The following is a 14884-nucleotide window of genomic DNA, read 5'->3' as shown; positions in this document are numbered from 1 at the left end:
GAAATTTATAGCACTGCAAGCCTTCCTCAAGAAAACGGAAAGAGAGGAAGTTAATAACTTAATGGGACATCTCAAGCAACTGGAGAAGGAAGAATATTCCAACTCCAAACCCAGCAGAAGAAAAGAAATAGCCAAAATCAGAGCAGAATTGAATAAAATTGAAAACAAAAGAATTATACAGGAGGTGGAGCAAGATGGCAGCCGAGTAACAGCTTCCTTGCATCTGGACACCGTGAGTCTGGGGAGATAGGACTCCAGGCATCTCTGGCTGGTGGGATCTGCCTATCATCACCCTGAGAGGATACAGGGAGTCAGCGAGAGACTTCTGGACCCCAAGAGGAGGACTAAAACAGTGGAAAACTGGCAAGTGGTTGCGTGTGTTCAATCCGTCTAAACCCGCCCGCAACTGTAAGTTCAGCAGCAGCGAGACTGCAAACCAGAAAGGCCTTACCTGTGAACTGTTTTGGTGTCTTTGGACTTGGCACTCAGCTGAACTGCCTTGGGGAGAGCCTGAGCGGGAGTGCGGAGAACTTTGGCCGTTGTCTAGGGCCCCAGTCTGAGCCGCTGAGCCAGACGGAGCTAATAGTGTTTGGCTCTGGGTCACAGGCAGCCATTGTGAGCGATCTGCCCCAGCAAGCTCCGCTCTCAGTGTCGCAGAGCTAGAATTGGGTGGGAGCTGGTAACCCAGCGACCAAGTAACCTAAGGGCGGGGTCTGAGCCGCCTTGCAGCCCTAACCCTCTGGGGCAGAGGGAGACCAGTTTTGGCACACAGGGTAAGTGGATAGCCACTTCAGCAGTGATTCCAGCGACAAGCACTTCCCTGGGAAAGTTTCTGCTCAGCCTGTGAACAAGTTCAAAGTGCCTTTTAAGTGGGCTGAAGAGAGATTTAGGGTGTCTACCTGCTGGAGTTTGAGAAACTAGCAGCCTCCAGTCGTATCAGAACTGTAATTAACATCTCCTACCCCAGAAGACCACGTGTTGCCCAGACAATATTCAATAACATATACATACTGCTTTGTTTTTGGTTGTGTTTTTTTTTTTTTGGTTTGGTTGTTTTTTTTGTTTATTTTGATGTTGTTGATTGTTGTTTTGTTTTTTAAGTTCAACCTTTTCCATACAGATCCTTTTTCTTTCTCAATTTTTCTAGTTTAATTATAATTTCCCATTGCTGCCTATTTCAATAATTAGAACTTCATTTTTGTTAGTGTTTCTACCGCTATTATTTGGTTTTTCCAGCCAATTTTATCCCGTAAAGTTTTCTGTTTGCTTGTTTTGGTTTGATTTATAGCATTTTTGTCTTTCCTCTCTACTTGGTGGAGGTGGGGTACTGTGTCTGATCAGGTTAGCAAAGAGCTGCTGACTTCAAGGGAACCACCCAACTGGGCACCCCCAGAAAGTGGTTTTTTTTTTAAGGTTGTATCAAAGTACCCTACTGGACACCTATATTGCTCTGTCTCCCTCTTTCTGTGCCTCTCTTCTTTTTGTCAATATTCCTTTTACCCACCCCCTCTCCTTTCTCTATTTTTCTTCTTTTTTTCCTATCACTTGGTCCTCCTTTCTTTCATCCCTTTTTTGCTCTTCAACCTTCTCACCCTTCTGGTCCTGTAACCCTTAGTCCACAGGCACGAGAACTTAAAGAGCAAGAGGAAGTGAAAGGAAATTCACCAAAACAAGACCAGCTCTACAGGAAATACTTCAACCTGTTCTGCACACTGACCACCACAATGGATCAGCAGCAAAGTAAGAACTCAGAAATTAAAGGACAGAACCTAACCTCCACACTGATGCAAAAGATAAAACTAAGCAATGGACTCTCACCAAATAAGACGAATAGAATACTACCACACTTATCAATTATCTCAATAAATGTTAATGGCTTGAATTCCCCACTGAAGAGACATAGATTGGTTGACTGGATTAAAAAACACAAGCCATCCATTTGCTGTCTGCAAGAAACACACCTGGCTTCAAAAGACAAATTCAAGCTCCGAGTCAAGGGTTGGAAGACAATTTTTCAGGCAAATGGAATTCAGAAGAAAAGAGGAGTTGCAATCTTATTTTCAGATACATGTGGATTTAAAGCAACTAAAGTCAAAAAAGACAAAGATGGTCACTTTATATTGGTCAAGGGAAAAATACAACAAGAAGACATTTCAATTCTAAATATCTATGCACCCAATTTAAATGCTCCCAGATTCTTGAAACAGACCTTACTCAGTCTGAGCAATATGATATCTGATAATACCATAATAACAGGGGACCTTAACACTCCTCTTACAGAGCTGGACAGATCCTCTAAACAGAAATTAAACAAGGATATAAGAGATTTAAATGAGACCCTAGAACAACTGTGCTTGATAGACGCACATAGAACACTCCATCCCAAAGATAAAGAATATACATTCTTCTCATCACCCCATGGAACATTCTCCAAAATTGATCATATCCTGGGACACAAAACAAATATCAACAGAATCAAAAGAATTGAAATTCTACCTTGTATCTTCTCAGACCATAAGGCACTAAAGGTGGAACTCAACTCTAACAAAAATGCTCGACCCCACCCAAAGGCATGGAAATTAAACAATCTTCTGTTGAATAACAGATGGGTGCAGGAAGAAATAAAACAGGAAATCATTAACTTCCTTGAGCATAACAACAATGAAGACACAAGCTACCAAAACCTGTGGGATACTGCAAAAGCAGTTTTGAGAGGAAAATTCATCGCTTTAGATGCCTACATTCGAAAAACAGAAAGAGAGCACATCAACAATCTCACAAGAGATCTTATGGAATTGGAAAAAGAAGAACAATCTAAGCCTAAACTCAGTAGAAGAAAAGAAATATCCAAAATCAAATCAGAGATCAATGAAATTGAAAACAAAAGAATCATTCAGAAAATTAATGAAACGAGTTGGTTTTTTGAAAAAATAAATAAAATAGATAAACCATTGGCCAGACTAACGAGGAATAGAAAAGTAAAATCTCTAGTAACCTCAATCAGAAATGATAAAGGGGAAATAACAACTGATCCCACAGAGATACAAGAGATCATCTCTGAATACTACCAGAAACTCTATGCCCAGAAATTTGACAATGTGAAAGAAATGGATCAATATTTGGAATCACACCCTCTCCCTAGACTCAGCCAGGAAGAAATAGAGCTCCTGAACAGACCAATTTCAAGCACTGAGATCAAAGAAACAATAAAAAAGCTTCCAACCAAAAAATGCCCTGGTCCAGATGGCTTCACTCCAGAATTCTATCAAACTTTCAAGGAAGAGCTTATTCCTGTACTGCAGAAAGTATTCCAAAACATTGAGGAAGAAGGAATCTTCCCCAACACATTCTATGAAGCAAACATCACCCTGATACCAAAACCAGGAAAAGACCCAAACAAAAAGGAGAATTTCAGACCAATCTCACTCATGAATATAGACGCAAAAATTCTCAACAAAATCCTAGCCAATAGATTACAGCTTATCATCAAAAAAGTCATTCATCATGATCAAGTAGGCTTCATCCCAGGGATGCAAGGCTGGTTTAACATACGCAAGTCCATAAACGTTATCCAGAATATTAACAGAGGCAAAAATAAAGATCACATGATCCTCTCAAGAGATGCTGAAAAAGCATTTGATAAAATCCAGCATCCTTTTCTAATTAGAACACTGAAGAGTATAGGCATAGGTGGCACATTTCTAAAACTGATTGAAGCTATCTATGACAAACCCACAGCCAATATTTTACTGAATGGAGTAAAACTGAAAGCTTTTCCTCTTAGAACTGGAACCAGACAAGGTTGTCCTCTGTCACCTTTACTATTCAATGTAGTGCTGGAAGTTCTAGCCAATACAATTAGGCAAGACAAGGAAATAAAGGGAATCCAAATGGGAGCAGAGGAGGTCAAACTCTCCCTCTTTGCTGACGACATGATCTTATACTTAGAGAACCCCAAAGACTCAACCACAAGACTCCTAGAAGTCATCAAAAAATACAGTAATGTTTCAGGATATAAAATCAATGTCCACAAGTCAGTAGCCTTTGTGTACACCAATAACAGTCAAGATGAGACACTAATTAAGGACACAACTCCCTTCAGCATAGTTTCAAAGAAAATGAAATACCTAGGAGTATACCTAACGAAGGAGGTGAAGGACCTCTATAAAGAAAACTATGAAATCCTCAGAAAGGAAATAGCAGAGGATATTAACAAATGGAAGAACATACCATGCTCATGGATGGGAAGAATCAACATTGTTAAAATGTCTATACTTCCCAAAGCAATCTACCTATTCAATGCCATTCCTATCAAAATACCAACATCGTACTTTCAAGATTTGGAAAAAATCATTCTGCATTTTTTATGGAACCGGAAAAAACCCCGTATAGCTAAGGCAGTTCTCTGTAACAAAAATAAAGCTGGGGGCATCAGCATACCAGATTTTAGTCTGTACTACAAAGCCATAGTGCTCAAGACAGCATGGTACTGGCACAAAAACAGAGACATAGACACTTGGAATCGAATTGAAAACCAAGAAATGAAACTGACATCTTACAACCACCTAATCTTCGATAAACCAAACAAGAACATACCTTGGGGGAAAGACTCCCTATTCAATAAATGGTGTTGGGAGAACTGGATGTCTACATGTAAAAGACTGAAACTGGACCCACACCTTTCCCCACTCACAAAAATTGATTCAAGATGGATAAAGGACTTAAATTTAAGGCATGAAACAATAAAAATCCTCCAAGAAAGCATAGGAAAAACACTGGAAGATATTGGCCTGGGGAAAGACTTCATGAAGAAGACTGCCACGGCAATTACAACAACAACAAAAATAAACAAATGGGACTTCATTAAACTGAAAAGCTTCTGTACAGCTAAGGAGACAATAACCAAAGCAAAGAGACAACCTACACAATGGGAAAGGATATTTGCATATTTTCAATCAGACAAAAGCTTGATAACTAGGATCTATAGAGAACTCAAATTAATCCACATGAAAAAAGCCAACAATCCCATATCTCAATGGGCAAGAGACATGAATAGAACTTTCTCTAAAGACGACAGACGAATGGCTAACAAACATATGAAAAAATGTTCATCATCTCTATATATTAGAGAAATGCAAATCAAAACAACCCTGAGATATCATCTAACCCCAGTGAGAATGGCCCACATCACAAAATCTCAAAACTGCAGATGCTGGCGTGGATGTGGAGAGAAGGGAACACTTTTACACTGCTGGTGGGACTGCAAACTAGTACAACCTTTCTGGAAGGAAGTATGGAGAAACCTCAAAGCACTCAAGCTAGACCTCCCATTTGATCCTGCAATCCCATTACTGGGCATCTACCCAGAAGGAAAAAAATCCTTTTATCATAAGGACACTTGTACTAGACTGTTTATTGCAGCTCAATTTACAATCGCCAAAATGTGGAAACAGCCTAAATGCCCACCAACCCAGGAATGGATTAACAAGCAGTGGTATATGTACATGGAATACTATTCAGCCATTAAAAAAAATGGAGACTTTACATCCTTCGTATTAACCTGGATGGACGTGGAAGACATTATTCTTAGTAAAGCATCACAAGAATGGAGAAGCATGAATCCTATGTACTCAATTTTGATATGAGGACAATTAATGACAATTATGGTTATGGGGGGGAACAGAAAGAGGGAAGGAGGGAGGTGGGTGGGGCCTTGGTGTGTGTCACACTTTATGGGGGCAAGACATGATTGCAAGAGGGACTTTACCTAACAATTGCAATCAGTGTAACCTGGCTTATTGTACCCTCAATGAATCCCCAACAATAAAAAAAAGAAAAAGAAAAAAAAAGAATTATGCAACAGGTCAATAAATCCAAAAATTGGTTTCTTGAAAAGATCAATAAAATAGATAAACCTTTGGCTAACCTAACCGGGAAAAAAAGAGTAAAATCTCTATTTTCATCAGTCAGAAATGGTAACAATGAAATAACAACAGACCCCTCAGAAATTCAAAAAATTCTTAACGAGTACTGCAAGAAAATCTACTCTCAGAAATATGAAAATCTGAAAGAAATTGACCAATACCTGGAAGTATGCCACCTACTAAGACTTAGCCAGAATGAAGTGGAAATGTTGAACAGGCCTATATCAAGTTCTGAAATAGCATCAACTTTACAAAATCTCCCTAAAAAGAAAAGCCCAGGACCAGATGGCTTTATGTCAGAATTCTACCAAACCTTTAAAAAGAACTAGTATCTATATTACTAAACCTCTTCCAAAATATAGAAAAAGAAGGAATATTACCCAACACATTCTACAAAGCAAACATCACCTTGATCCCCAAACCAGAGAAAGACCCAACAAGAAAAGAAAATTATAGACCAGTATCACTAACGAATATTGATGCAAAAATACTCAATAAGATCCTAACAAACAGAATCCAACAACACATGAAAAAAATTATATACCACGACCAAGTGGGATTTATCCCAGTGTCTCAAGGCTGGTTAAATATACGTAAATCTATAAATGTAATTCAGCACATAAACAAACTAAAAAATAAGGACCATGTGATTCTTTCAATTGATGCAGAAAAAGCTTTTGATAATATCCAGCATCCCTTCATGATCAGAACACTTAAGAAAATTGATATAGAAGGGACATTTCTTAAACTAAGAGAGGCCATTTACAGCAAACCCACTGCCAATATCGTATTGAATGGAGTTAAATTGAAATCATTTCCACTTAGATCAGGAACCAGGCAAGGTTGTCCATTGTCTCCATTGCTCTTTAACATTGTAATGGAAGTTCTAGCCATTGCAATTATTGAAGAAAAGGCGATCAAGGGTATCCACATAGGGTCAGAAGAGATCAAACTTTCACTCTTCACAGATCATATGATCGTATATCTGGAAAACACTAGGTATTTTGCTACAAAACTTTTATAAGTGATCAAGGAATAAAGCAATGTCTCAGGCTACAAAATCAACACCCACAAATCTGTAGCTTTTATATATACCGACAATAACCAAGCCAAACAAACAGTCAAGGACTCTGTTCCTTTCACAGTAGTGCCAAAGAAGATGAAATATTTGGGAGTACACCTATCAAAGGACGTGAAAGATCTCTGCAAAGAGAACTATGATACTTTAAGAAAAGAAATAGCTGAAGATGTTAACAAATGGAAGAACATACCATGCTCATGGCTGGGAAGAATCAACATTGTTAAAATGTCTATAGTACCCAAAGCAATATATAATTTTAATGCAATTCCTATCAAAGCTCCATTGTCATATTTTAAAGATCTTGAAAAAATAATACTTCATTTTATATGGAATCAGAAAAAACCTCGAATAGCCAAAACATTACTCAGCAATAAAAACACAGCAGGAGGAATCACGCTACCAGACCTGAGACTGTACTATAAATCGATAGTGATCAAAACAGCATGGTATTGGCACAAAAACAGAGAAGTAGATGTCTGGAACAGAATAGAGAACCAAGAGATGAAGCCAGCTACTTACTGTTATTTGAGCTTTGACAAGCCAGTTAAAAACATTCAGTGGGGAAAAGATTCCTTATTTAACAAATGGTGCTGGGTGAACTGGCTGGCAACCTGCAGAAGACTGAAACTGGACCCACACCTTTCACCATTAACTAAGATAGACTCTCACTGGATAAAAGATTTAAATATAAGACATGAAACTATAAAAATACTTGAAGAAAGTGCAGGGAAAACTCTTGAAGGAATTGGCCTGGGACGAGGACTACCTAGGCAATTGAAGCAGTATCAAAAATACACTACTGGGACCTGATTAAAATAAAAAGCTTCTGCACAGACAAGAACATAGTAAGTAAAGCAAACAGACAGCCCTCAGAATGGGAGAAAATATTTCAGGTTATACCTCTGATAAAGGTCTAATAACCAGAATCCACAGAGAACTCAAATGTATTAGCAAGAAAAAAACACGTGATCCCATCTCAGGGTGGGTAAGGGACTTGAAGAGAAACTTCTCTAAAGAAGACAGATGCACGATCTACAAACACATGAAAAAAAGCTCATCATCCTTAAACATCAGAGAAATGCAAATCAAAACTACTTTGAGATATCACCTAACCCCAGTAAGAGTAGCCCACATAACAAAATCCCAAAACCAGAGATGTTGGTGTGGATGTGAAGAAAAGGGCACACTTCTACACTGCTGGTGGGAATGCACACTAATACTCTCCTTCTGGAAGGATGTTTGGAGAATACTTAGAGACCTAAAAATAGACCTGCCATTCCATCCTATAATTCCTTTACTAGGTTTATACCCAGAAGACCAAAAATCGCAATATAACAAAGACATCTGTACCAGAATGTTTATTGCAGCCCAATCCATAATTGCTAAGTCATGGAAGAAGCCCAAGTGCCCATCGACCCACGAATGGACTATCAAATTGTGGTACATGTATACCATGGAATATTATGCAGCCTTAAAGAAAGATGGAGACTTTACCTCTTTCATGTTTACATGGATGGAGCTGAAACATATTCTTCTTAGCAAAGTATCTCAGGAATGGAAGAAAAAGTATCCAATGTACTCAGCCCTACTATGAAACTAAATTATAGCTTTCACATGAAGGCTATAACCCAACTATAGCACAAGACTATGAGGAAAGGGCCAAGGAAGGGGAAGGGAGGGGGGAGGTTACGGGGGAGGGAGGGTAATGGGTGGGACTACACCTACAGTACATCTTAGAATGGGTACAGGCGAAACTTACTAATGCAGAATACAAATGCCTACATACAGTAACTAAGAAAATGCCATGGAGGCTACATTGAACAGTTTGATGAGAATATTTCAGATTGTATATGAAACCAGCACATTGTACCCCTTGATTGCACTAATATATACAGCTATGATTTAACAATAAAAAAAAGAAATGTGAATGAAATTAATCTTAGCCCTTAAAAATAGCTACTAGCAGATTGAATTAGCCAAAAAACACAAACCATGATAAACAAAGAGAAACATTTAAAGTGGTAAATGGAAGAATGAAAATATAGAAGGTGCAAGGTAGTAACAGGCCAATGTAAATAGTAAGACAACTTATTAAGGAAGAGTGGTCTGTGATGCCTATTTTTCAAATATTACATCATTACCTTTTCATTGTGCTATGATTCACATACTATATAATTGGCCATTCACTAGTAAAAAGAAGAAAGCGAATGGAAAAGATTAAAACTCTATTGTTGAACAATAAATCAGGGACAAATTAATTTATAGATGAACTTTATGTAATCAATAAGATAATGGCAATGTTATGTAAACTTTCTCTGACATATAGGTACCCAATTCATCTCATAAACCAAATAACATTTTAATATCAAAATCCAACACAGAGAACATAAAAAGTTGTAAAATAGCATGCTTATGAATATAGATAGAAAAATTCTAAGTAAAATACTAGTGAATAGAATCCAGCAACATGTTAAGGGAGCATATGCCAGTAACAATATTATCCTTAAAGGTAAGTAAAAAAATTCAATTAAAATCAAGGATTAGGAATGGCGCCAATACTCAGTGGTTAGGGTGCCAGACACATACACCAAGGCTGGTGGGTTTGAACTTGGCCTGGGCCTGCTAAATAACAATGACAACTACAATAAAAAAAATAGCTGGGTTTTGTGGCGAGGGCCTGTGGTCCCATCTACTCGGGAGGCTGAAGCAAGAGAATCGCTTGAGCAAGAGAATAGCATTTAAGCACAAGAGTCTGAGGTTGCTGTGAGCTGTGACACCATAGCACTCTACCCAGAGCGACATTGTGAGACTTTGTCTCAGAAAATAAATAAATTAAAAAAATAATAAAATCAGGGATTAGATAGGGATGCTTTTTCTTGTCCTTATTGTATACCATTGCCTTAGAGGTTATAATAGATATGGTAAGATAACAAAAAACTGAAATAACTGGTATAAATCGATAAAAGCATTGGCAGAGAAAGCATGATTATATTTATTACATTAAATATAATATAAATATTAAAAAATTAATAGCTTTTTCTACTATATAAATAAGCACTTAAAAGTGGAAGTGGAAAACATTCCATTCACAGTAGCTCCAAAACATAGAATACTTAAGAATAAATTTAGCTCCCCTCCCAAAAGGTATAGGAATCTACTCATGAAAAAAAATCCACATAAATGGAAAGACATATCGAAGTTAATACGAAAATAAATTTTATTCAAATTAATATATAAATTTAGTGCAATTTGAATTAGAATTCCACCTAAGTTTTTAGGGGAAATTGAATACAATGGAAAATATTTGGTATGAAGCCAAATAGCTAGGAAGAATTTGAAAAATAACGACTGTGAGGGACAATTTGACACATTACTCATATTAGCTGTGGTTGGTATGGTGATAAACACTATCTGAGTGGAACTGAGGAGGGACTCTAAAAACAGATCCCAGCATGTATATTAATTTAATAAATGACAAAGATGGGCTGTTTCCCTAATAAGCAAATTAAATGACCTGGTCACAAACGTTCTTTGATTATAATTTTTGGGAAATATTAGGTAATTTTAATAGCTATTAACAGTATAATTAATACTTAGGCATTCCTATGACATCCTTGGATAAATTTGTTTTCTTATAATGCTACTTAATATATCTTTTATCAACTTGGGGCTTTAGAGCTCTTCAGAAAGCCATTTTCCTTTTTCTTCTTTTCTTTTTTTTTTTAAACAGTGTGTCACTCTGTCGCCCTGGGTAGAGTTCCCTGGTATCAGCCTAGCTCACAGAATCTCAAACTCCTGGGTCAGCGATCCTCCTGCCTCAGTCTCCCAACTAGCAGGGCCTGCAGGAGCCCAACGTGGCTGGCTAGTTTTTCTAATTTTAGTAGAGACAGGATCTTGCTCTTGCTCAGGCTGATTCAGAGCTCCTCAGCTCCAGGAGTCCTCCGGCTTTGGCCTTCCAGAGTGGTGGGGTTATAGGCATGAGCCACCACACCCAGCCATTTTCTTGAACATTTCCACACAATCACTTGTTTATGCAGAGCAAGTCTTTTTTTTTTTTTTTTTATTAGTGTCAATTCTAGAAAGTGGAACACAGGGAAGAGACTTTTCTCTGAAGTTTTATCTGTAATAATAATATTTGCACACAGTATACTAATAACTGAATTTCACCAAAGGCATTTGAATAAGTAAAGAAAGCATATAGCAAACACTTAATGTGGAACTTCTGGGGCACGTTCTGACTTAAAATACCAAAATGTCACAAATGCTACAAATTGTGTATTCCTTTGAATGTAAAAGTATTCTTTTCCATAAAGGTAATTCATCCAATGCATAGCTAAATGTGATTTGCTACTTATGCTTATGTAAGATTTGCTTAGTAATAAACTCAGTAGTTGGGAAGAATAGTTCTGCTAGGTCTGTGTGGCAGACATGGCCACCCAGCTGCCAGCGCCTGCAGGGGCAGTCCCAGGGCAGACAGCCTTCTTCTTCAAGGTCACACACTTCCCAGGACAGCGCCATCAGAGACTGAGTGATTCAGGGGTACGTATCAGCATAAGCTGGCCACTCTGGGGCAATGCTTGCTCCCAGGGCTCTTTGCCGGGTTCTTAACTTCTCCCTTTGCCTACCTCTGCTTCTTCCTCTACCAGGTGTCAGTCAGTCCCTGAGAAACGTCCTGCTCTCCAAACTCTGTGTCAACCTCTGGCGCATCCCACCAGCAGATACTGTGTGTTCTGATGGTGGGAAGAAAACAGCCAATTCACGTCTCTGCAAGTATCAAGGGCAGACGATTCAAAGATTCTTTTTTTCCTTAAAAGAAACAGTATTGGTCTCTAAGTCCTTTTGTCCTAACCCTTTTTTTGACCTTTTCCAAAATCTGAGTGCATGCAAGTGTCTGCAGATGCAAGATCCTAAGCAGATTTCAAGCCCATCTCGACTACTATTCCCTCAACTCCATTTCCCCAGTTCCTGTTAGGTGATACGAACTCTTCTATCATAAACTCCTGGTGCAGAAGTAGGACATTCCTTACCGCAGGTATTTTAGACAAAAAGAGAAGGAAAGCAAGGATAGCAACTGCCACACATTATTTCTCTTCTGATAAACTTTAATTGAATTCACAATTAAACAACAATAATGAAAAGTTTCCACCAGGAACAAGCATTGCCTATTTTGCCCAGAGTTAACAATCACATGGTTTGATTATTAAAAGGGTGCTTGGTCATTTGTTGAGTCTACTAGTTAAAAAGATTGCATCTTGTACTTTTGGCCATTTGAATAATATCTTAGAACTGGACAATGACAGATATTCAACTAAATTAGTAATGTATGTTAAGTGTGTAATACAATAGACACTAAAAATTGTCAATTTAACTTTCAAAGGCATTGGGATATTTCAAATGTATCTTATATTTGAAACCTCATATTTAAAAAAATGTATTATTTCTGTAAATATATTCACCATTCCAACTCTTTTTTTTTTTTTTTTTTGAGACAGAGCCTCAAGCTTTTGCCCTGGGTAGAGTGCCATGGCATCACAGCTCACAGCAACCTCTAACTCCTGGGCTCAAGAGATTCTCCTGCCTCTGTTTCCCAAGTAGCTGGGACTACAGGCACCCGCCACAACGCCTGGCTTTGTGTATGGTGCCATCATTGTTGTATGGTGGGCCTGGTCTGGATTCGAACCCACCAGCTCAGGTGTATGTGGCTGGCACCTTAGCCACTTGAGCCACAGGCACTGAGCCCCCATTCCAATTCTTCAAGTTAATGAAATACTGTGGGAGTGATCAGGTTAATTTTGCCAATTTCTGTGATATTAGAGGCCTTGTCCCCACAAGACGTTATGAAGTATAACATCTCTGTAATTAATTTATGTTTATAGTAAATGTGTCTTCCGATTTTGCTGCTGGAAAAATCTATCAGTTCTGGGCACGGTGGCTCACACCTATAATCCTAGAACTTGGGGAGGTTGAGGCTGGTGGATTGCCAGAGCTCAGGAGTTCGAGAGCAGCCTGAGCCAGAGTGAGACCTTGTCTCTAAAAATAGCTAGGCATTGTGGTGGGTGCCTGTAGTCCCAGCTACTTGGGAGGCTGAGACAAGAGAATCACCTGAGGCCAAGAGTTTGAGGTTGCTGTGAGTTACAATGCCACAGCACTCTACCGAGGGTGACTATGTGAGATTCTGTCTAAAAAAAAAAAAAACAACAAAAAAACCCCCCGAGGTCCTATATTTTTTGTTCTGTCTGGTACAATGAGGTTCTTATGGGTTAGATTCTAGATTATTGAGTGAATTCAGCCATTTAAAGATACATGGACATACGTATATACACATACACATAGCACACAGGTGTGCACACGCTGCTCTTAGAATAAGAGATGTGGACTGGTAAGCCTTTTTTTTTTTTATTTGAAAGAAGCTTTTCCACCACCAGCCTTCTCTTCTCCTAACTTGGTCTCATAAACACATAAACAATTTCTACACACTTATTCTCTACTACAAAATTACTATTAATAATGCAGAGCTTTAATATCTAGCACACAGATCCTTGACAAGTATTTATTTGTTTGTGTTTCCAGTACAAAAGTTTGTTTTTAAATTTTTTTCGAACTTCATGTGGGACTGCACATCTTCTTTGGAAAATGCAATGGGAAAAAGCTACTAAATAACTGAAAAAGAACACCAGCAATTTTGTGCTTCTTTGATGGCAAAAGAAAGGTGGTATTGATTTCACTTTCCAGATGCAAAGACAAAACAAGGGACTCGAGAGTGAGGCGGGGTCCTCATTTTACTCAGCGAGATCTCCCAGGTGAGGAAGAAGTTGTATCATGCACATAGCTCCTGGCACGTAAAGACCAGTTGAAGGCTTTGAATGGTTACTTCCAGAAAGCTCTTTTAAATGGGCCAGGTGGGAGTAGTAGGAACTGAGGAGTGCGGTGGATTCCAGTGCTGGAGACAGCTCCTATTGACTCACAAAGAGCTGCCTGTGAGTAACTCTTTTTCCAATTCCATGTTCAGAGACTTCATGGCAGTGGCTTGAAATTACCCAAGGCAGTGGTAGTGACACCATGGAAACTGGCAAACACTATACATCAGGTGTTTTCCTAGGTAAGCCAATTATTAACCAGGACACTATTGGCTTTGGGGAAATACAATCCTCAGACTTCAGGGGATGGAAAATTTTACCGAACTTTGAGCAGATTTCTGAAGAACAAAGCATGACTAGTCTTTCTTGAGTTGTTTTTGGTTAATAAAAATTCGACTATGTTTTAAAATCATAATGATGGAGATTTCAGGATAATGCAAACTAAAGTTTTATTTTGTTTGAGGCCGAATCTTACCCTGTCACCCTGGGTAGAGTGCCGCGGCATCATGTCAGCTCACAGCAACCTCAAACTCTTGGGCTCAAGCCATCCTCTTGTCTCAGCCTTCCCAGTAGCTGGGACTACAGGTGCATGTCACAATGCCTAGCTGCTTTTTCTATTTTTAGTAGAGACCAGGGTCTTGCTCTTGATCAGGCTGGTCTTGAACTCCTGAGCTCAAGAAATCCACCTGCATGGCTTCCCAGAGTGCTGGGATTACAAGTGTAAGCCACCACACCCGGCCCAGACTAAAATTGAATTTTTGATTCTAAGCTTCTTCCTTTTGGTGAAAATTTGTATTCTAAAATGTAATTGTGCAGTGACCTAAACCACGGAGAGTAATTAAAAGATGCTAAAATTATCTTTGGTAATTAGAAGCCAACTTATATTTTTCTTTGGCCTGAGACTTTTGAGATCAAGCACATGTTTTTTCATTTTCTAGAAAACACAGGATTAAGACACATGGATGGACCAAGGTGTAAATGTTGAAGGGTCATCTCTAGGAATCTAAAAAAGATCAAAAAGG

General features: G+C 38.6%; 1 protein-coding gene across 1 annotated transcript in view; it reads right to left on the bottom strand.

The window, feature by feature from the left end:
- Window positions 1-12069: 12069 nt before the first annotated feature.
- Window positions 12070-14884, bottom strand: part of LOC128589915 (aldehyde oxidase 4-like) — a 54694-nt gene continuing 51879 nt past the window's right edge. The window contains exon 24 of the mRNA XM_053596791.1: window positions 12070-14865. Within this exon, the coding sequence (XP_053452766.1) occupies window positions 14812-14865 (54 nt within the window). The 3' untranslated portion in view covers window positions 12070-14811. The remainder of the gene's footprint in view (window positions 14866-14884) is intronic.

The sequence above is a fragment of the Nycticebus coucang genome, chromosome 7 (genome assembly GCF_027406575.1).
Source record: "Nycticebus coucang isolate mNycCou1 chromosome 7, mNycCou1.pri, whole genome shotgun sequence".
NCBI lineage: Eukaryota > Metazoa > Chordata > Mammalia > Primates > Lorisidae > Nycticebus > Nycticebus coucang.
This window is presented reverse-complemented; position numbering and strand designations above follow the sequence as displayed.